This window comes from Aedes aegypti, chromosome 3, assembly GCF_002204515.2.
Source record: "Aedes aegypti strain LVP_AGWG chromosome 3, AaegL5.0 Primary Assembly, whole genome shotgun sequence".
Classification (NCBI taxonomy): domain Eukaryota; kingdom Metazoa; phylum Arthropoda; class Insecta; order Diptera; family Culicidae; genus Aedes; species Aedes aegypti.
Genome location: NC_035109.1, coordinates 166,383,180 through 166,408,102, shown reverse-complemented (window position 1 = coordinate 166,408,102; position 24,923 = coordinate 166,383,180). Strand labels below are relative to the sequence as shown.

The following is a 24,923-nucleotide window of genomic DNA, read 5'->3' as shown; positions in this document are numbered from 1 at the left end:
AAGCTATCTAGCAGTCAAAAATTTAAGTGAATATATTATATCAAAAAACAGATGTGTTATTTCGTGTCATAAAAAGCAGTGCATTTTCATAAAAAAAACTTTTGAACTGAAAGAGATATCAACATTTTTTTTGTATATAATTTTGCGTATTACTATATTCTTAAAGTGATTCAAGCCTTGACGAAAAGTGTGATACAGAGCCGTAGCGTAGCCTCATGGCACCCTCGGCAAACCGTTTTTTGATCGCTCCAGTGTTTTGTATTATACTAAGGATATAATGTTCATTTCATTGAAATTCTGCAAGAAGAATTTTTGATCACCGCCGTTCATGACAGTTTTCTCCGGCCGGCTCACTGTTTGTCTAATTTAACCTAAAAAAAAATCATAAGAGTATTGTTTTGTGATGATATGGAACATAGAAGCATCGTGCTGCAGAGTAAATCGTAGAAACACCTTTATCGTCAACTGGCCATGGACGCCTACAAAAACAATTTGATGAATTTGGTGATAGAAGTAAGCGAAGGATTGGGCTACCTGCGATGTAATCTACGTGGTCTTAGTGAAGTAGCTGTTTAAAGATAATATAAATTATAAAGGATTGTCTACAATTAGAAGCGATGCCTTGGAAGATGCATGTGGTCCCTTATATATGATTTTATAGGTATATACAGTAGGTAAACTGTATGTACACGTACTCTGTTCGTGTATTTGTAAATGTTACCGGATTGGAATCTGTTGTTATAGATTCTTTGACTAAGATTAAGTTGTTCTTGGTATAAAACTAGACTTTTTAATACCTCATTACTTTGAGGTATTCAAAACTTTTGACCCAGAGATCAGGATTTTGGTTACCAATCTTTATAATTTGGATCGTAAGACAACCATAATAGTTAAGTAATTTTTCAAATAGCTGTAAGATGGATCTTAAAATCAATAAATTTAATATGACCCATAACGCGGTTAGATCACCTTTTCGTGGTGCGTTATGGGGTAAAAATTTACTAATGAATCCTAGTCCTGACTGCTTCAAACGAAGAGGACAGGATGCCATAGTAATGAAAGGAACACTATTAGTCCTTGTTACATTTTAAACCTTGTTAAAAGTGACAAGTCTCGGTTTTTCAGTAGCCGAGAATGATCTTGAGATAAGGAAAAAATAAGTCGAAATCAACTATTTATTTTCTAATCTTTAATTTATTTAGTTCTCTAGTTTGAAGAAGTACGGACTAGGACTCGATGCATGGACAACATCGGTGTCGTTTCTTGACTTTATCAAGGGATCCGATTTTGACTGATAAAGGGGCGCGCCTACGGAGAGTGTACTCATCGCACTCTTCGAAGGGTATAAAAAGCGGAACCTTTCAATTATAATCCTTTCCTGAGATCAAGTTAGGAATGGCAACTGTAAAAAAAACGAATACTCTATCACTTCTCGATAGTGGCAATGTAATACGACATGCACTAAACAAAGGACACGGGATGTACTACAATAGATCAAATATTGGTCACAGTGGTTTATGTTCCGAACAGAAGAAAAAATAATATAGAACCAACTAAAGCTTATGAAAGAAATCATCATTATTGATGTACCCTTGGAATTACTTCTGGACAAAATTCTAGATAAAGTTTTAAACAAATGAAAATTTATAAAAACAGGTAACAGATATTCCTGCTAAAATAAAAATCTGATTTTTTTGTAAAGATTCAAACTAAAATACGTTAGAGATATTATGTTGTATGTAGAATGCTTCTGAAGATGGATTTAAGTACTGTAAGCGTAAGAGACTGTAGAATTATATTAGTATGAATAACGAAAACGTTACAATTTTCACAATAAAGGAAAAAAATGACCTGTTTATTGAACTGACTTCTAAGCACTCCATAAATTTAAGCGTAACTATTATTCGTATTCTTAGATCCTAATGTCTACGATATCACTTCAATAATATGATCAACATTATCTTTTAGCAAAAATAATTGTGTCGGGCGTCTGTGCCAATTTCAGAGGCAGTAGTAAGATGTTCTGGAATAAAATCGTCAGAAAATAACGTTTTTTACATCTGACACGTCATTCTCGCTCCTCTCGCACTCGAATTGACTCATTATATATTAATAGAACAGTGCAAAATAAACGAATTTCTAATATTGTTTTTAACATTCGCAAATGCAAAAGTCATGAACGTATAATCATAAAAAAATTCAAATTATGAAATCCAACGATCATTTAAAACAAACGTGTTTTAACCCATTTCACTCCTAGACAACGGCATTTTGAACAATGGGGGGGGGGGGGGAGGCGCAGTACCATAAGTGCATATTGTAGTAAAAATTAAGTAGGCATACGTTTCAGAACTCTGACCACATTGAAGCAACAGATTTAACATACTTATACAATATTTAATCCATGTCTGAAACATTAAAACATAAGTTCTATAGTTCTTAGCATGCAAGGAAATATTTTCTTCATACTCTAGATGCGGTATTAGGAGAAATCAAATTTGAAACTATTTGTCTTTTCGAAGTTTTCTACGGACGTTTCGGTACGTTTCATTCAAAATAACCCCTAAGAGGACCATTTTTTATCATATTGCATTGGGTTCACAGTTTCAAACCCATTTTGAATGCTAAAGTTTTCCATTTTTCCTGCTTCAATAATGTGCTATGCTAATGTTTCAATTTTTATTCATAAAATATTGGTTGTTTATTCATCAATAGTGTTGCAGTGCAAAACCTTTTTCTTATTTCCATTAATTGATGCGGTAGTTATTTGTTTTGCGCTTGATCTTCTTATTTTCTTTAAAATGCTATACTGTTACTGAATATCTATTTCAAATATCGCCGTATAGCCTCTGGTCTTATAGAAATGGTAACTTTGGCTTCACTTTATCTCATTACTATTTCACAGCTCAATATGTTCCTGCCTCTCGGCGTAGTCTTCCTTTATTAAATCAGCTGCCTTTTCGCCAATCATGATGGTCGGGGCATTGGTATTACCGCTGACAATGTTTGGCATAATACTAGCATCGACCACTCGCAGTCCCTCCAAGCCTCGCAATTTCAACCTTGAGTCTAGTACAGCACTGGGGTCGCTCTCCGGACCCATCTTAACCGTTCCAACTGGATGATAGATCGTTGTGGACATGTAGCGCACATAACATTCCCAATAACTGTCCGATTCGAACTCCAGTTTGTCGCATTCCGGTATTTTCAGGTGAAGTTCTTCAATTTCGTGATCCTTGAAATTTTGCGTGCCGAGCATTTTGCGGAAGAAGCGAATGCCTCGAATCAAAGTTGCTACATCGCGATGATCATCCAGGTAGTTGGCATTGATGATTGGGGCATCGTAAGGATTCGAACTTCTCAGCTTGATGTTACCAGATGATTTTGGATTCAAAAGTGTTACGAACACCTGTAGGATCTCTGCTTCTTTGTTCAGGTCGATGATCTGAGCCAGCAGACTGTCTTCCAAACCAAATTTACCTTGAATTGTTGCGAAATCAGGAGTTTGAGCCTTGTACACAAAATGATGGAATTGGATATCAGGGAATCTCGCGGCTGGGTTCTGTGTGTTAACAAATGCGATGAGATCCGTTGCGCCAATTGATCCCAAAGGACCCATACCATATCGGAAGTAGGAGTAGATGCTGTCCATCAATTCATCTACGCCAACTGTAATTGGGCGTGATTTGTGCATAGACAGGATTATGGGAACAATCACATGGTCCTGGAGATTTTCTCCAACATTTGGCGAATCGAGTACCACGGAAATATCAAGTTTAGTAAGCTCGTCTGGCGAACCGATGCCAGACAATTTCAGAATTTGAGGTGAGTTTATCGCGCCTGCGGACAAAATTACTTCTTTTTTAACCTTGGCTACAATATCTTTGTTTTCCCCGATATCGAAAGTGACTCCTTGAACTTTTCCATCTTCAGTGTTAACCTTAGTAACGAGTGCGTTTTTAATAATGTGTAAATTTTCTCTGCCTTTCACTGGATTAAGGAAGGCTTTCGCAGTGCTGTAACGTTTTCCATCCTTCATCGTGCCTTGTGCGACGCAATAACCAATGAACTCGTCGCTGTTCACATCCATGATTTCGATTTGTCCGAGCTCCATTGCTGCTTCCGTAATTACCATTTTGGTCATGTCATTGGACTGGAATGTATTGACTTTGAGTGGACCATCGGTTCCATGGAAGGCACCCTTTTCCTGCTGGATATGGTACGCTCCGTTGTCTTCGGATTTTTTAAAATACTTCAAAACATTTTTCCATCCCCATGTAGGATTGCCCAGCTCTTCCCAGCGATCGTAGTCACGACTGTTGCCTCGCACGTAAAGCATTGCGTTATTACTGCTGCATCCACCAAGCATTTTCCCACGAGGCCAATAACTGCCCCTCTTGTAACCTTTGCTTGCAGAAGGACTTTTTTCGGCATAATAATTCCACACGTGACTACTATTAGCCAAATGCATCAACATGAGTGGAATCTGCGGTGAGAAGAGTTTCAGATTATTGTTTGGTCAAAATGCGAAATAAAAAGCATATGTTACCGGCATGCTGCTGATTACTAAGCTGAATTGATGATGTATTTGATGGATCGTACGAAATGAAACATAGTTTAGATTATTTTATAGCTGATATATTTTATAATGAGAATAACAAAAACATTTTAAAAATCAAAATAGTACATTTATAGCTCTGTATGAGTATTACGCTGTTCTTGCCAGTCTTCTTTTATCATATCGGACGCTTTCTCGGCAATCATCATAATAGGCGCATTTGTATTTCCAGACACAATGGAAGGAAGAATACTGCCATCTACAACGCGAACACCCTTAACTTTCTTTACTTTCAACCTAGAATCTACCACTGACGAAAGGTCATCTTCAGGGCCCATTTTTGCAGTTCCTACCGGGTGATAGAGGGTCATAGTAACGTGACGGCTATAACACTCCCAATATTCATCGGAATCGAATTTCAGGTCTTTACATCCAGGAACGTCTATCTTACTAATTTCTGCCTCATTACGTTTCAAAGCCTTCGTGTTGGCCAAACGTTGAGCAATTCTTATTGCTCTCACTACAGTGTCGATATCTTCCTTATCTTCAAAGTAGTTGGGAATTATTTCCGGTGGGGTGTATGGGTTACAATCCATGGATTTGATTTTGACTGTTCCTCTTGATTTCGGATTCAACAATGTAACGAAAATTGACATCACATCAGACTCGATAGTGAGTTCATTTAAAGAATTAGAAACATGTTCGTCAAATCCGATCTTGCTGGAGAACAACAAAGAATTGTTGGCGCCTTTGTTGAACATGAAAAAGTGTAGCTGAGCATCTGGATACTCATCGGTGAAATTTACTGTATTTATAAATCCCATTGCCGAAGTCACATCATGAGATGCCAAGAATCCCTCTTTGTACAGAATATATTGATGGTAACTGTTCGCGAGATCTTGTAAAGTAAGAGCTTTCGCTGTAGATTTGTTAATTTGGAAATACAGAGGAATAACAACGTGGTCTTGTAAGTTGTTGCCAACCGGTAAATCTGCAACCACTTCAATTCCCACGGACTCTAACAATGGTTTGGGCCCAATTCCAGACAACATCAAAATTTGCGGAGTATTGATTGCCCCAGCGGAAATAATAAGTTCCTTTCCAGCTTTTGCTGCCCGCAAATGTTCTTCGTCTATCAAAAAGTTCACCCATCGATATACCCCTTTTTTATCTTGTTCTATGTTGATGACTCGTGTGTGCTTCATAATATGCAAATTTGGTCTATCCTTGACAGGGTTCAAAAATGCCTTCGCAGGACTGCAACGTGTTCCATTGACAATCGTTCCTTGAGCGCGTCCGAAGCCGACATGTTCTTCGCCGTTGATGTCCTCTAGATATTTGTATCCCAGCTCTTTGGCACCTTCGAACACGTCGTCTATAAGTGGGCTATTGGTTGGGAAATATTCAACGCTCAAGTATCCATCCTTGCCATGATATTTCCCCCCGTTCAAATCGGCAACATTGGGATTCTTGTTATTTTCAGATTTCTTGAAATAGGGCAAAACATCGTCGAAGCCCCATCCAGGATTGCCGTATTGTTCCCAGCGATCGTAATCTCTGCGATTTCCACGCACGTACAGCATGGCGTTGATGGCTCCACTTCCGCCAAGTAACTTGCCGCGGGGCCAAAAGCTTCCCTGGGGCATACTGGCGCAGTACTGCTTCGAAGGTTCGGTGAAATAGGACCAATCGTAATCCGTCCGTTGCAACGTGAAAAACATGTTCGGAATCTAGAAAGCAAACACGATTTACAAGTAGAAATCTGAATTCTCTTTTCTTCTGCCTGAGCGGAAGAATACTAACAGATAGCATCCCAAACGACCAAGAAAGATGAGTTTATTCGAGCTACAGGACAATCAGGACAGCACAAAGTTTATTGGTACAAATAGCTAGCTTCTACGGAGAGGACGAATACATTTCATTGTTATGCTTTTCACTAACTACATTGATTCAATACTTAAAAATATTCAGCTGTATAATACTATTGAGTTCGTTTATTGATTTTTTTCTAGATATGATTACAATTTGTTAATCTAAAGATAAAGTAAGGTAGCGGTAGTCAAGTGTTTACTAATCAACAACAGTATGTAAATGTGATTGTAGATGTGTTATATAGTTTCTCCGATGATGTTAATCTGTATTCCTAAATATAAGAATGTTGTAATTTTTTTGGGAAAATATCTTTATTGAAGAGATTTGAAACCATCTGTACATTATTTGCGGTGAATCATATACAATGATGTCAATGTCACACAACAAAAGGAAAACAATCCGATTGATCATAATAAAACAAAGATAAGAGCTTATACCATTAGTCTACAGATTATTTAAAACACCTCACTAGCTACATATGTATTATGGAATCGAATACACTTCAATCTCTTCTTACATCGTTTTTTACAACCGGAATTCATTCGGTTTAGAGGAATAATGAAAATCTCTCCTATACATGGTTATTCCCCTTCGATCTTTGACAGGGTTAATACCTCGTTGGTGAAAGTGAAATTTCGTCAGCGGTGGTAATCCGCGATTGGGGATGAAACCTTTTAGAAGGTTGAAACCTTTTAGAAGGTACCGTAAATTCGGGTGAAATTAATCATTTTTTACCGTTTTCATGATCTGTGTTTTATACTGTTGACAATGTAAAACAATTGAATGCAGGCAAACAAGGAGGACGGTAAACCTCATTGGCTCATAGTGGTAAAAATTAACTCCAAAATAAAAATTCGGGGACCCCATTTCGGGGTGAAAATGATTTTTTGTCAACGCAATAATTGGCTCTCTGAATTCAAATATACTTGCTAAATTCTCAACGATACAATATTTCATAATAAGGCTGATACAAATATTAATTTTTTTTTATGTCCGAGACGACTTGGAAGGTCCCCCTCGTACCTGAAAATAAATAAGGAGCAAAAAGATAAAAATGAAAATAAAGTGTTTTTTTTAATTTTTATTTTTAAAGATAGAAGTTGAACCTTTTTCATTCGTCCTCTGGATCATTATTTAACCTGTTTTATACTTTAAAACTCGAAAAAACCTAATCGTTGTTAAAAAAAAATTATGATTTTTTTTTCTCTCTTCCAAAATTTTCGGATTTTTGAAGGGGGGGGGGGACATAAAAGAAAATTAATATTTGTATCAGCCTAATTAAATTTCAAGAATACCGCAGAAAACGCCTAAATTTAGGCAGTTTCCAAATATTGATCAGCATTTTGATTAATTCAACCAAATTAGCAATTGCATGGGTATTTTGCTGATAAAATCAGTTTTGGAGATACATTTCAAGCATCCTTATAAACTTTCAGGTTGACACCATGTTTAAATCTTAGTTTAAGGATGTTTGTCAACACCACATCGAATACCGATTTTGAAATTTTACATCATTTTCATAGAAATGAACATTCTTTAACACAAAACACTTCAAAACACACAATTCGACAATAACTGAATCAATAAAAGTTCATTTAATATAGGTAACATTGATATTACTTTACAGAAAAGAAATAGAATCGTGTGACACGGTGATCGATTGCACCCGAATTTATGGTAACTTCTGAATATTCACTGAATATGGTTCGAACAAAAGGAATGGCCAATATACATTATTCTGTAATCATCGAATATAAGTGGGGTCTTTCATTACTTTAGTCTGAGAAAGCCAGAAACTGGTTTGTTAACACTTAACAATAAGCCTTATTCTGAACTCAGTCCCCATGCCTTTTCAAACGAATGTAAGAACTCACTACTTTATAGGTACGTTCTTGTAAAATATCTAAGCATTTTTCGATAATGTTAACAAAGGTCTATATATTATCTTGTTTACACAAAACAGTACCTGAAGCAATTTTTTTGTTTTGCGCTTTAGGATGAATCTTGATGTATTGTTGAAACTCCAGAGGCTGTCACTACTATTTCACATGTTTGAGGAATTCCTTACGGGAAATCAGGTTTCTCAAGACATGCTAAGATGTATTTTTAGAATATTCTCCAAGAAATTCGTTTTCTCCACAAATTCGTTCAGAAATTTAACAGTATTTTCTAGGAAGATTTTTTTCAAAAATTCTTCTACCGTTCTCTTCAGTATTACTTTCTCAGAATAATAATTGGATAATTTTTTTTCTACGGAACTACTACCAGGAAGATTTACAAAGGTTTTTTTAAGGGTTGAAAACATTCATGTAGGAGATTTTCAGCGGAATCATACAAGAATTCCTCGAAATGTTCTTATGTCGTTTTTTCAGTAATGCTTTCGGTCGTTTTTAGAACCACTCCTTCTAGAATAACTCTAGACGAATTCCATTTATAACACTGCGGAACACGTTTTTGTCTCCAGAATCAAAATACCTCTATTTACTTAATTAAGGGTTGCTGAATCCATTGCCGTTTACAGAAATATCATGCCAGGTCTAGTTTTTGAGATATCGGTTGTTGAAAATGCAAAAATTGACTATTTCAGCCAACTTGCATGCAAATTTGCCAGCTTGTAAGGCAATTTATTTGCCTAAGATCTTGTAGGAATTTATTCACCATGATCAGTGATAACTTAAGATTTAGATTACAAATATCTCTCAGATTTTTTTTTAGGAATTTGCCTAATTATTTCAGAAAAAATCCCAAGTATATACATATCTGTACATTCTTAAGGATATACAGCCAAACCTCCTTTTACGCCCCTAACTGGGGGAGCGCAAAAAGAATCGGAGCGTTAAAGGAGAGAGCGTAAGTTGAAATTTGGAGCGTAAAAAGAATTAGAAGAGTAATAAAGCTTTTCATTTTTTCTCGAGAAGTTTTGCGAAGATTTAGGGTTTTTCTGTGGTACTTCTCAAGGGTATCAATAGGGATAACGTAAACCATACACACTATGCTCATTTTACCGGAAATCGGTGAATTTCACCGTAATCTCAACAGCTGAACAGTTCGGTAAAATAAAACACCGTATTTCGTCGGAATTTAACGGATTACGGTGATTTTTTACCGAATACTGTAAAAATTTACCGTATTCCGTAATTTTTTTTTTTTCACCGAACTGTTCAGTTGTTGGGATTTCACAGAAATCCGTAAATTATTTAAGTGTGTAGTATGACGCCATTTTGGAATTCAATATGGCGACTTCCGGTTTGTGAAAATTACTTGAAGCCCACGAAATATGTGTATTTTTGGAACGGGACCGATGAGTAGATGACGGAAATCGATGTCTGATGCTATTTTGGAATCCAAGATGGCGACTTCCGGTTTGTGAAAATCACTTACACCCATGCAATATGGATATTTTTGGAACGGAACAGAAGAGTATATGCAGGAAATCGATGTCTGACGCCATTCTGAAATCCGAGATGGTGACTGCCGGTTTGGTTTTGGAACGGGGAATATCGATTAAAACGTCAGAATTCGCCATCCTGGGTTCCAAAATGATGTCGGACATCGATTTCCAGCATCTACTCATCGGCCCCGTTCCAAAAATACTCATATTGCATGGGTTTAAAGTGATTTTCACAAACCAGAAGTCGCCATCCTGGATTCCAAAATGATGTCAAACATCGATTTCCGGCATCTACTCATCGGTCCCGTTCCAAAAATACCCATATTGCATGGGTTTAAAATGATTTTCGCAAACCGGAAGTCGCCATCTTTGATTCCAAAATAGCATCAGACATCAATTTCCGGCATCTACTCATTGGTCCCGTTCCAAAAATACCCATATTGCATGGGTTTAAAATGGTTTTCACAAACCGGAAGTCGTCATCCTGGATTCCAAAATGATGCCAGACATCGATTTCCGGTATCTCCTCATCGGTCCTGTTCCAGAAATATATGCATTACTACAATGGTTCTCGTGCGTCGTTATCAGACAGGAGTGTAAGTTGGAATTTGGAGCGTAAATGGAGGCGGCACAAAAAGAGGGAGCGTAAAAAAAGAAAGCGTAAAAAGAGGTTTGGCCGTATTAAGAGAAATTTTAGATGAATTCCCTGAAAATAAAAATTGAAGAACCTATTGAAGACTTCAAAAAAAAAAAAAACTTGGGAGAAGTAATGCAAGGTAGCTTTGGGCAAATTTCTATTTTGAATATTAAACAAATAAGGTTCTAAAAAATTCCAGGGAGATTCTCTGCAGAGAATATGATTAATTTCTGAAATCTATGGGAGAATCGCTGGATGAGATCAGAGAAACATCAATTGTTGTAGGTTTCCTTGGAAGAATTTTTGGATGAATTCTTAAAGGAATTTTGAACAAAAATCTGGAAATATTACTTAGGAAATTTATAAATCGCCTTATGAGCTCCTGAAAAAATGTTCGAAATAATAGCTGAACGAAAGTTTAAACAGATACCTAAATTACATTCTGATGAAATTCCAGAAAAAAATTAAATACATGTACTAATATTTAGCATAACGTCACGAGGAATTCCCACAGGAATATTTATCAACCTTGTTCGAGAAATATATTGATGAATTCTCTGAGAAATTCTGACTAAAACGTGGTTCCTGTTCAGTCACGTTTTTCTGGCATGAGCTCTCTAAATTGCATAATCTAAGACACTTAGCCGCTACCAGCCCTGAAGTGGTCGTATCGTCATATTATTCTTCATCAATTGACGTTGAAAAAGACTTTTACAATTAGATGAACACAAGTTTTATTATTTCCAATCGCAAATCTTAATATTGATTGAAAGGATATTATGATTTCATTTAATTGACTAGTCACATGTCAATTGAACGTTAGCTTAGTGACACATACCCCTATTTAAAAGGCCCCCAAATATGACTCCGCACTGGGCCCAAAAAACTCTAGCTACGCCACTGCAACTTTCTTCCAAAAAAGTAGGATCTGAACTAGCTGAAGCTCTTCAACTCAAATGCCGCCTATCGTGATCAGTATTTTCGAAATACCAGGAGATACTTCCGGATACATTCTTAGAACACCTAGTGGAGCGCCAGAGGCATTTTTGATAAAAATCTTGATAATTTGAGGATAAATTCTAAAGGAATCTTAGGATAAATTCTAGGAGGTTGAACATTGTCACGTAGATGGGATCAATCGCGCCCGAAACCGGTTGACAGAAAGGTAATGTTTATGCTTTTTTGACGATAAATATTATTTGTCGCGTCTCGTTTTTGAATGTCTAGAGTAATCACAGATAAAAATTTGGGCGTCCTCAAAAAGTTCCAAAACATATTCCAGGCGACGACTAGAATAATTTTTCTCCTAGAATTGTGAAAAATAACCTTAAACAAGTGTTTGGTGTTATTCGTGTGAGCACTCTTCGAGAGCCCTGAAATGATCAACCTTTTAAAGGTATGTCTGAAGTATTTATTCATAACAAATTTGAACAATGTTTACGACCAATTCGTTTTACGACCCCCTCATAGTGATCGTAAGAAAAAGTCGATGTATACATATCACAGTTTATAAAGCTTCATAAATACTTCTTCTTTATTATATCCGAAGCTTTCTCCGCAACCATTATGGTCGGAGCATTTGTGTTTCCGCTGGGCACGGTAGGCATTATGCTCGCATCCACGATTCGCAATCCTTCGACCCCATACACGTTCAAATCCGAATCTACAACCGCCGTCGGATCGTTCCATGGTCCCATTTTAGCCGTTCCCACAGGGTGATACAAGGTCGTACTCATGTGCCGTATGTAACATTCCCAGTAATCGTCCGGATAGAGCTCAAATGCGTCACACTCAGGAATATCGATTCTCAACAGGCTAGCCTGAAGTTTTTGAAACACCTCGGTGCTTAATAGTTTTTGCTGTATGCTAATACCGTCACGAATTGCAATCAAATCTTCTGGATTGCTAAAGTAGCCGGTTGTAATCGATGGATGATCCAAAGGGTTAGCTGAATTGATTCGAAGACGCCCGCGAGATTTCGGATCAATGTTTATGGTCCAAGGCACTATCATGTCTTGCGATTGGATATGATTTCTTATTGAACGCAGTACGTTACTGTTGAATCCCATTTTGGAGAAAAATTCCATCGCATCGAAGTCTTGTTTTGGGATCAACAAGTTCATGAATTGTATGTTGGGAAACTGGGCTTTATTGTCCCTTGTGTTCACGAATCCCATGAAATCACTCAATCTATCAAACATGTATGCGCTTCTATTGCGAAGAGTGAAATCAAACAAATTAATCAGCTTTTCGCGTCTCATTTCTGTAATATCGGTAATCGGCACTCCCAGTCCGAAAAATATTGGCACAAAAACATGATCTTGCAGATTTCCACCAACATCTAATTCCACACGAACCGGAATACCGAATGGTTGTAAATCCACACGCCTACCCACTCCGGATAACATCAATAGCTGTGGAGTATTTACAGCACCCGCTGACAGGATAACTTCTTTCGATGCAATCGCTGTTAAAGAATACAGATTGTCGATGATCATATTGACGCCTCGCACTACATTTGCAGAATCGAAAAACAGAGATACAACAAGCGCATTTTTGATAATGTGCAAGTTTTGCCTGTTCTGAATAGGGTTCAGAAAGGCTTTGGCAGTGCTACAACGTGTTGCGCCGCGTACTGTTCGCTGAGCTCGACCATAACCTATATGTTCCACTGCATTGAAATCCACCAGTTGCTTAAAACCAGCTTCTCTTGTCGCCTGTCTGAGTATTTCTCTGAACACATTAGTGTCGCTGTAGAAGTCTACATCAAGATATCCTCCCCTGCGATGGTATTTTCCTCCAAAGCTCTCCAAAACTTTAGGACTCCCGTTGTTTTCAGATTTTATAAAGTACGTCAAAACATCATTCCACCCCCATCCTGTGTTTCCCAAACGTTCCCACTCGTCGTAATCGTCTCGATTACCGCGAATGTACATCATCCCATTGATGGAACTGGATCCGCCCAACATTTTTCCTCTCGGCCAGTATGTTCCGTTAACTGTACTCAGGCTGGAGTCGTTCGCCTGCACCGTATCGTACTGCCAGTCTACTTCCGTTCGGATCATAGTGTTCTGCAGTACTACGACCTACAACGAGCCATTGATTGGTCATTAATGAGTTTAAATTTTCAACAATTGTGCATCCCACTTTGTGTAGCATGATTCTTTTGTGAATTTTTTTGATTGTGCTTTCCGTGTGCTAAAATATTGCCGTGTTCCTTATCTATAGAACCCCCTATTTCTAGGTGGGGAGTTATTGACCGGCTTTAGATTTCAAGGTATCACATCCATAATCATCGGTAGGTTTTTAATATTTCTACTGACTTTAGTAAAAATAATTAAAATGAAATTACCTGATGAATGGATATGCAAAAATGAGGGATTATTAGGAAAATACTGTTTTGATTCATATTACGGACACTCTACTTTGAATAGGAAACATTACACATGAAATATTTTAATTTCTGCCGTACAAAAGTTTTCATATTTGAAGCTCGTTTTATTATGCATTTACCATAGATATCAATGCAAATTGAATATGATCAGCTGCCTTAGACGTCTCCTTAGTGATTTGACTTTTCTAATTATGATTTTTTGAGCGGTTCGGAATTCAAATCAACATATCCGGAATATGAGGTGAAAGTAAGGAAGCGTCCGGAACAAGAATAATGAAAATTCCACACATTTCTATTAAGTTTGAATTGGTTATGTTGCGAAATCAAAATCTACACCCGCCATTCGAAAGTATAGTGTTTTGATGGCTCGATAGTGTGAAAAAATCATACAGTATGATTTATTTTACATGTTTTTTTTTTGGTGAATTATACATCAGTTATACCATAAGTGTACGTAATATCAATCAAAACGGTATAGCAGTTTCTGAAAAGTTATAAAAACGCCATTTAAGTAACATAAAACATTGAGGTGATCTAACGTAAAAATAATGCATTAATAATATGGTTCAATATAAACGTTATTCATCATCAATCATATCATAAATTAAGAGAGGTCCAGTACTAGGGTGACCAGACATAAACGTAATCCATGTTGATTATATTTAACACCGTGGCTTAGGGTTACAGGATAATATAAGGGTTAGAGTTATAAGATAAGACAAAAGAAACATAAGTGTGGTCTAATATTAGTATAACTTGTCATTAGGGTGACTTAACGTTAGGATGCCCAATCATTAGGGTGCTTAAATAATGGAAAAATTCAGATCTGCTCTTAAGAATATGTTGATCAATATTAGGGTAGCTGAATATAAGGATAAGTTGATTAAGTGACAAAAAGTCGAAAGTATTAAGAAACATTGTATATATTTTATGACATAAACACATAAACACATAAAAGTTAAAAAATATGACCTAGACCTATGATAAAAAAAAGTTTGACCCTACATTAGGGTAGACCATCGTAATGATTTTGCTGCATATTAATTAGTTAGATAACACTGAACTCAGGAATAATTCTATGTTGCAACCAAAGACACCGTACTTTTTCAAAATGAACCTGATACACTAAGAGGTGTTTAGACAATGTAAGCTGGCCAAAAGTTTTTCGAGGCTTTTTTCATCCCTAATAGGCACTTAGTAGCGAAACACGTTTTAAACATTTAATATTTTGATGCATTATGAGTGACTCACGCGCTAAAAACGCACCAACGGTACCGTAAGAGGAAGTTATTTTGAGCTTTCAAAATATGCTATGTGAATATCATTAGGGTAGAAGCATCGGTTTTGGCCATACGCCAGTTGTAGCTACAGTGGATTATCCACCGTTTTACATAGCCAATAAGCATGAAACCTTTTGTGTTCAGTAGATCACATTCACATGATAGAGCTACATTCATTTACTCGTCCAAATTGATTCAAAACATTAGAAAAACAATTAATTCCCCTTATTATTTTAACTCCCATACACCTAATTTAGCCAGGGCACTCCTAATTTGGCCACTATCATGAGAAATCAATGCGATTGGTCAATTTTGGAACCGAAGTTAAATCTATGGCCGAAACTGGTTCCGTTGGCCTATATTGACCAACGGGATTTTCAAAGCGAAAAAATGGTTTTAGCTCAGTTTTGATATTTTACACACATAATATGGATTGAAAGCTTGCATTTGACATATTTATAGTATAAATACGGCTTCCCATTTAATTTGTATTGACATTTTCTTTTAGGCTGGCCAAAACCGGTGCTTTTACCCTATATGATTTGTTCCTCGATCATGATTTCGTAATAAGAGATTGTACGTTTTCGTATTGAAGTGTATTTAAAATCATCGTACTTAAAATACGTCAAGCCAGCTTAATCCTAAAAGAAGTGGACAACTTTATTGCACTTTTTTGCTCATATCTTTTGACTCAATTGATCAATTCTGTGTTGTTTGTTTCATGAGGGCTTATCTGCATTCATCGACTTCTCTTCATCGTTGCTCTCTTTGCGATAGTGCTCATGCCAGTTAGGCCCTATTGAAGTAATAGCACAGAATTCTCAAAATTTGAACAGTTTTGTGTAGGAGATTAGTTGCACCTCCAAGTGCATCTACAAACATTTGCAAACCGGTGGTCAATTCAAATACACGGTCGGAAATTTAGTGTACACCAGCTATTCCACCAGTGATTCTTGATAAAATTTCAATATATTTCAAATGTGTTTAGGTGAAAGTATATAAATATAGCTTACAAGGGAAGGTCACGATGGTGTTACACGGGGTTTTCAACCGGACTATTTTTGTTAGATTCTACATGTCAAAATATGAAAAACCCCAAAGCCTTTCGTGTGATGGACCAGTGGTGTAGCCAGGAGGGGCTCTGGAAGGGGCAATTTTGTACGTATATTATATTATTAAGCTAATTGGCAATTTGACAAAAATATTTTTTTAGTATCTATTGTGATGGCAGAGAACAGAATTGACATTAATGTATGTTTAAAATGTATTTTCCATGCCATTGGCGTAACTAACATGGACTATGGACACCAAAACAAATATGGTTTTATTAGAATAGTATACAAATACTAAACCCATCCCGATTGCGCCTATGGCATGGAAAATACATTTCAAACATACATTAATGTCAATTCTGTTCTCTGCCATCACAATAGATACTAAAAAAATATTTTTGTCAAATTTCCAATTAGCTTAATAATATAATATACGTACAAAATTGCCCCTTTCAGAGCCCCTCCTGGCTACACCACTGGTCCATCACCCGAAAGGCTTTGGGGTTTTTCTTATTTCGGCATGTAGAATCTAACAAAAATGGTCCGGTTGAAAACCCCGTGTAACACCATCGTGACCTTCCCTTGTTAGATTAGAAACATTTTAGAAACACTTGACCATTTGATATGTTCAGATATAGAAGGGCCTGAATTATACGACCCCGGAAAACGATTCTATCCCGTTAGACCGAATGCCGTTAGGCCGAATGCCGTTAGGTCGAATGCCGTTAGGCTGAATGCCGTTAGGCCGAAGGCCATTAGGCCGAAAGGGTCGTTGGGCCGAAAGCGTCACTAAGCCGTAAATGGCCAATAATTTTAATGAACCGTAAGGTCGAATAGGTAATCAACAAGTACAGGTTAGGATAATTTGCATCACCTAGAAACCGCCGGTTGAATTTTTAGGTCGAATGGATTGTTAGTTGTTAGATCAGGGTAATTTGCATTATCTAGAAGCAGTCTTCAAAATGTCCTTTGCTTTGCGTTACTTTAATTCATAAAACAAGGAGAAAAAGTTTGCACGATTCTTATTTTCCACTCCAACATGGCTTTGATTTTCGCCTATCATTTCAGTGAAAATACTGCATCATTTATGTAAATCATTTGCGACTCCTTCAACCAGGCAGACTACGCTGCATGAGGATAACATTGTTGGTAGGCCTAGCAACCAACACTGTTTTCTTTTCATTGCGACTTCACTAATAGCGCGTCAGTAGTTAACAAGTGAAATTTCTTCTCTGAATGGTAAACAATCTTGTGTGTACATATTGATTCTTTTAAAAACGTAATTCTTCTATTCTGAATACAAGTCGTCTTGTTTTGTTACTGTACGCACTCATGCTGTTGTTGAGTATTTGTTGAAGTTGCCCCAATGTCTTAAAAATGCGTTAATGCAATCTTTTTATTACAGCCAGAATCAGCACCACCTCTGTAACGCTGCTGGCGGAATGGATGTTTCAAATTTGCATGTTATCGGAGTTCTAACACACTTGTATCGTGCAGAACAGGCCCTGATCTTTGACACACCGTAATTCAATACTTGACAGTGTTTTATCTTTTGTTTTGTGGCAATAAAAATGTGTTTGGAAAGTCTGGGAAAGGTCTACCAAACGAAAAATAACGAAAACGTTGTTCTGATATTACGCCCTTCTATTCTTACTCTAAATTGAACAAACTTGTCGAAAATTTCCTTATTAAAGTCCATTTCAACCGATGGTCAAATCTGACCAACGCCGTTTATAAGCATGTAAATGCCTCGGCGTTGTCTTGAACGATATCATGATATATTCACCTTGCATTACTTGCCGAATACTGGCGACGTAAATGAGCTCTACTAGCGGAAATATATTTGACGTACATTTTAAGTAAAACTAATAATAATAGAGCTAATCTGTAAACAAATTATATTACTTAAAGAAATTATTAGTTTGCCCCCATGACAAGTCTATCAATTTCTTCGCCTTCGTCTTTTATTCTTGGCATTACGTCCTCACTGGGAAAGAGTCTGTTTATTTGCTAATTGCTCTATATAAGAGTACCGTAAATTCGGGTGTAATTGATCAGTAGGGTGAAATTGATCACCGTGTCACGCGATTTTATTTCTTACTAATAGTGCACCAAGCTCATTGCAACTTATAGTAAATGAACGTTGTTTGTCTTAAATGGGGGAGGGACGTTTCGCATAAAGACGTTTCGCATAAGGACGTTTCGCATAATTTTATGGGTGGACGTTTCGCATAATGGACGTTTGGCATAAAGAGAATTATATGCCTTCTTTAAAATGCTACCTGTTCTTATATGAAACTGCTTTATGCGAAACGTCCATTATGCCAAACGTCCGTATGCGAAACGTCCTTATGCGAAACGTCTTTATGCGAAATGGGTCACCCCCGTCTTAAATAATGTCTAATTGTGTATAGTGAAGTTATTTGTGCCACAGAATGTTTATTTCTATGAAAATAATGTAAAATTCTAGAATCAAGTTTAGTGTGAAATTGATCATCATCTATAAACTTCTAGTTCTAAACAAGGATTTGGACATGGTGTAAACCTGAAAGTTTGTGAGGATGCTAACAATATATCTCCAAAACATATTTTACTATCAAAACTCTTACCAATTTGCTCGTTTTGTTTAAAAATTCAATATTCTGCAACAAAGTAGGGAAATCCTTTGGAAATTGCCTACATTTAGGCGTTTTTCGCGGTATTCTTGAAATTTTATTATTGATTATTTCCATAAATATTGTCTTGTTAAGAATTTCGCAAGCAGATTTGGATTCAGGAGGCCCAAATTAAGTATGTAAAATTGATTTCGAAACTTACAATAATAACATTGACAAGTGATCAATTTCACCCCGAAATGGGATTCCCCGATTTTTAATTTTAGATCAGATTTTTGGCACAAACATCGCATTTGTTGAAAAATTTCGGTACATGAGCCAATGAGGTTCACCGTCGTACTTGTTTTCCTGCATTTAGTTGTATGATATTAATAACAGTTTAGAAAGCATACCAAGAAAACAGTGAAAAATGATCAATTTCACCCGAAATTACGGTACTTAAATACACAGTAATTGAACGAGAGCTATTTTGCCAAAATTACCGTTTTTCGCATTCGCATATTGCAGACACGATAATCATCTATTCTCAGGGAAGTCAAAAATATTCCCATTACGAAAAAAAATCCCCTATCTGAAAATCGTTATTTTACACTGCGTTCTATGCTTATCGAGACTGGGAAACCGAGGTCTAGAGTATTCATTTTGCTTTGAAATGATTTGAATCAATGATGCATTATTTTTGATCAAGTAGGCATATGAGCAACACACTCCGATAAAATCATGTGATTTTACGTCTTTTGGATGCACATAAAAGAAGCGAGCCGTATGCCATAAATTTATGTCACATTTCAGATACCATAGCGTCTGATTCGGGAAATGCCGATCATAGTGACATCGTTTTCGTGTCATTTAACGTGTAAAATACATTTTTTTGTTCAATACATCTTCAAGTACACATTTTTGTGTCGTTTTATCATTTACATCATGTGTCATTCAGTCATACTGTAAATTACGTCCACAGTAATTTTCATTATTTTTAAAAGTGAATTAACTGTTAAATGCGCGAATCTTATGCGAAGCATTGAGTGTGCAGCAATGATGCTCTTTGAAGATTGCCTAGAAGCCCACAATAACCACTGTGAAATATAACTAGAAAGAACAGCCTTTGATTAAAAGAAGGAATAAAACACTGTTTACACATTCAACAGTTCAACAGCCATTTGAAAATGTAGTAAATGATCAAATGTTATTTCGGCCAAACGACCCTTTCGACCTAACGGCATGCAGCCTAACAACCTACACCCAATACTTCACATATTTCTCATCAGAATTCTTGCAGGATTCTCATCAGCATCATCTCAGGATTCACATAAGATTCTTTGCTGGATTTACATCAGTTTTCTCGCACGATTCACATTAAAATTCTCTAAGGATTCTCTTCAGAATTATCTCAGGATTCTGATCAGAATCCTCTCAGAGTGCTCACCATAAAAGAATCCTCTTCGAATTCTCATCATAATCGTCTTAGGATTCGAGGATTCTCATCAGAATCTTTTCAGGAATCTAATCAGAATCCTTCCAAGATTCTCAGCAGAATCCTCTAGGGGTGCTTGTCAAATTCCTCGTAAGATTTTCATCAGAAATATTTCTAGTACAAAGTTCTCATCTGGATCCTCTCACGATTCTTCTATTAAGATTTACTTGAGTATCCTTCCAGAATTCTCCACAGAATGCTTCTAGGATTCTTAACAGAGTTCATCTAGAATTCTCAACAGAATCCTTCTAAGATACTTATTAGGATCAGAATTATCGGAATACTTTAAATATTCTCAACATAATCCTTTCTAGGATTCTCATCGTAAACATTGCAAAGATCTTATCTGAAATCAGAATTTTCACTGCAATTCTTAGGATCCTCAAAGAGTTTCTTCCTGGATTCTCATTAGAATATTTCCATGATTCTCATTACGATCGATCCAGGATTTTTGTCAGAAACTTTTCGTATTGTCACCAGAATCTGTTTTTCATCAGAAACCTGCCAGGAATATTATCAGAAACCATTAAGGGATTTCATCAGAAACCATTCAGGGAACTTATCAGAAACCATGCATTATCAGAATTAATTTAGGATTATCATCAGCTTCCTTAAGAATTTCCATTGTAATCCTTTCAATATGATTATTGACATCGTTTAAGGATTCCCACATGGACCTTCACAGAATAGAAGGAATTTCAAAATAAAGCATTGATCATCCCAAATTTAAATAGTAGTTTACGGAACAAGTTGCAGAATGATGATTTTACAGCACGAGTCGTAAATTTAACCTACGAGGCTTGCCGAGTAGGATAATTACGACGAGTGTTGTAAAAATCGAGTTCTGCAACGAGTAACGTACAACATTTTTTGCAATTTCGTAGAAGTAAACTTGAGGGTATCAGAAATGATACCGGAATGCATTCACCATTATTTAACAATTTCAGAAAAAATGTTGCGGAATGATTCATTACGCAACTCAAAACAGTTGCGTAATGAGAACGCGTTGCGTAATGAATCATTACAGCACTGGTTTCAGTTGCGTAATGACTATTCCCGCACTGCATACTTCAGTGCAGGAAAATAGGTCGTTTCATGAAAGATTGGCGTGATGAAAAACAGCCTATTACGATGAGAAATTGCAAATTATAAATCCAAAACTAAATGCCGAAGCTATTGAATAAAACTTAAAATGAGTTCAATACGTTCAGAATGTTCCAATTTGCTGAAACAGTTCTGAAACTTGATTTTGGATGGTCACTCGCATTCAAAATGACCAGAAATGCTTCTGATGATCATCTTTTGTTAAGTAAATATGATTTTATATTTTTTGATTTCCATACTGTAAACAAAATTTGATTTGCGTTGGTTTTCCGTGGTCGTATAATTCCGGCCCTTCTATATCTGAAAATATCAAATGGTCAAGTGCTTCTAAAATGTTTCTATTGGGATGCAGGTCGTTAGGCCGAATTCCGTTAGACCGAAAGTCGTTAGGCCGAAGGCCATTAGGCCGAAAGGGTGGTTAGGCCGAAATAAAATTTGATCATTAATTACTGTGACAAAAGGCTAACACATTCATCCGTGTTTTTCCTTCTTTTAATCAAAGGCCGTTCTTTCTAGTTATATTTCGCAGCGGCTCTTATGAGCTTCTAGGTAAAGCAAATTATCCTGATCTACCAACTTTCAAACCTCGATGTCATATGGTTCCATAATTTTTAAAATCAATAAATGAAAAATTATATTTAAAAAAAAGACTGGAACGGCAAAAAAATCGTATCTTGTAGTCGAAAGTCATAGTACCAAAACTTTTTTTTCTTTTGGTTGTTCAATTCATATATTTAAAAGTTGTTTTGGTTTGCCAAATACGAGCGGTCATGACTTCAGGATAACTCCTTCCATAAAATTCTGCACAATGGTCTCATCGACTTTATTCGCCGCCAAACGCAAGTTTGATTTAAACAGCTGCTCGATTTCCATGGATTTATTACTTTTTTTGAATTTCCATCTGACTAAGTTCCAATATTTTTCGATACGGCAGAGTTCTGGACTGCATGGAGGATTGCGGTCTTGGGTATCAAAACCACGTTTTTCACATCTTACCATTCGATTGCCTTTTCTCATAGTGGCAACTCGTCAATTCGGGCCAGAACATCACAAGTCTATTAAGTTGCTTCAGGAATGGTAGCTGCCGCATTTCGAGGCACTCCTAGACGTAGATCTTTTGATTGATGGTTCCCGTAGTGATGAAAATGTCACTTTTTTCTCAGGAATAAAAAAAAATATTAACTGGAAAAAGTTTTCCACAAAATTTTCCACCGTTGAGAAAATTCGTAAAGAAAAGCCGGAAAAACTATGCTCCAACTCGTGGAAAATTTTCAAAAAAATATTTTTGAGATGGTAATTTCATAAGCTTTAATTGCTGAAATTTTTGAAATGGAATTTTTTTTCGTTTTTGAGTTATGGTCAATTTTGTAAAAAATGTGCAAATGTGCCATTTTGAGCATTTTCTTCGAAAAATCATAACTCAAGAAAGAAGCATCGTAGAAACAAAGTTTTTTTATGAAAATGAAAGCAAATTTTCTCAGGAATAAAAAAAATATTAACTGGAAACAGTTTTCCACAAAATTTTCCACCGTTGAGAAAATTCGTAAAGAAAAGCCGGAAAAACTATGTTCCAATTAGTGGAAAACTTCAAAAAATATATTGTTGAGAAGGTAATTTCATAAGCTTTAATCGCTAATATTTTTGAAATAGTATTTTTTTTCGTTTTTCCGTTTTTCTTTACGAACTTTCTCAACGGTGGAAAATTTTGTGGAAAACTGTTTCCAGTTAGTGATGGTGTTGCGACTGGGAGGACAATTGTAATTTTATGGCTTTCCCAGTCTAATAAATTAAAACGGCTTGTTTGGCTGAGCCCGAAACGTAGGGCTTAGCCAAACAAGCCGTTTTAATTTAATAGGATGAGAAAGCCATAAAATTACAATATTAATATTTTTTTTTTTATTCCTGAGAAAATTTGCTTTCATTTTCATAAAAAAAAACTTTGTTTCTACGATGCTTCTTTCTTGAGTTATGATTTTTCAAAGAAAGGGCTCAAAATAGCACATTTGCACATTTTTTACAAAATTGCCCATAACTTAAAAACGAAAAATAAATACCATTTCAAAAATTTCAGCGAATAAAGCTTATGAAATTATCTTCTTAAAAATATTTTTTGAAAATTTTCCACGAGTCGGAGCATAGTTTTTCCGGCTTTTCTTAACGAATTTTCTCAACGGTGGAAAATTTTGTGGAAAACTTTTTCCAGTTAATATTTTTTTTATTCCTGAGAAAATTTGCTTTCCTTTTCATAAAAAAAACTCTGTTTCTACGATGCTTCGTTCTTGAGTTATGATTTTTCAAAGAAAGTAGTGTCAGAGGAAAACAACAAAATTCCAACTGAGTTTCCGGGAAAATAAGCGACCCTGAATTTTTCTTAATTTTTTTTATTCATATATTGATGAACCCTGCCTGTGGAAAAAGTTTTATGAAAATCTGAGACCCTTCGGCCCACTTTGTACGGAAATTAAAAAAAATCCCCTACACTCAACTTTCAAATGCAGCATTTCAGGTTATTTTTTAAGTGCATTTTCAATAGAAATACATCAATTAGAAGTTGACCAATTTTTGCGCGTTCCAGTCTTTAGGTTCCGAGTTAGGCAACTAAAAATTACGACTTTGTTACCAAAAACGGAATCCCACTGTACACAAAATTTAGCTTCCGAAACAGTTGGATCTTGTGTTTCTCATAATTAATTTTCTTCAAGTCTTCTTTTATGTGCCAATTCCGGGACCAACAACCGAGGCTACTGAACAAAACCTAAACTGCCCATAACTGCATATTTGTAACATTCGACAAAAGTAGGAATTGAGAAAATGGAATATCAAATGTGCATTTTATGGCAGTATGGGAGGAAACTAAAATTTCTAAAAATTACCAGGAACTCAAAAGTGCTTATATGAGGCTGATATTTTGTACAACTCATGTCGCATACTAGGTGAATAGTTAGAAAATAATTCTGATAGAAATTTCATTGCTATTACATTACGAGACTCATTTATAATCTCAATGTGACTGTTATACGGTTATAATTACCAATGTGACAAAACAACTTGGTATTTTTTTAGAATTTTCTAGAACAAACTCACAGACTCACAACACCGCTGAAAAAAACTCGCTTTTCGTTTACAACAGCATCGCGGTGGTTCTGACCGTGGCAAACCGCGTGACGACTGGACGGTTAAAATGATTACTCTTATTCAAAATAACCAAAAAGGCTTCCAAAAATTATCTTTTGTCGAGTAAAGATGATTTTATATGATACAGTATGGAAATCAACATTTGATTTGGGATGGTTCTTCGGGATCGCATACTAAGACTTCCTACCTCCTGTATCTGAAAATGTCAAATGGCCAAGTGATAATAGAGGTTCAAAAATTATCCACATGAACTCGCGAGACTTGATACATACAATACATACTATATTTATATACTTTCACATAATAACGTTTAAAATCTATTGAAATTGGTGGAGCAGGTGGTGTGCACTACATTTCCGCCCGTGTATCTGAATTGGCCCCCCATATCTTTGTGGATGCATTTGGAGATAA

At 36.2% G+C, this 24,923-nt stretch overlaps 2 protein-coding genes across 4 annotated transcripts in view; both read right to left on the bottom strand.

Annotated features, from left to right (window-relative positions):
- Positions 1 to 2,665: 2,665 nt before the first annotated feature.
- The window catches only part of LOC5563966 (glucose dehydrogenase [FAD, quinone]), a 53,728-nt gene continuing 31,470 nt past the window's right edge, over positions 2,666 to 24,923 (bottom strand). For 2 of the 3 annotated variants that reach the window (XM_021854952.1, XM_021854953.1), the window contains exon 3: positions 2,666 to 4,486. In XM_021854952.1, the coding sequence (XP_021710644.1) occupies positions 2,900 to 4,486 (1,587 nt within the window). In that variant the 3' untranslated portion in view covers positions 2,666 to 2,899. Of the gene's footprint in view, positions 4,487 to 4,616; positions 6,289 to 24,923 lie in introns of those variants that run through there. The other variant, XM_021854951.1, reaches the window with a different exon arrangement.
- On the bottom strand, positions 9,815 to 13,936 carry LOC110679627 (glucose dehydrogenase [FAD, quinone]-like). The gene has a single exon (XM_021854964.1). It carries the CDS (start codon positions 13,521 to 13,523, stop codon positions 11,976 to 11,978), a length of 1,548 nt encoding a protein of 515 aa, XP_021710656.1. The 5' UTR covers positions 13,524 to 13,936; the 3' UTR covers positions 9,815 to 11,975.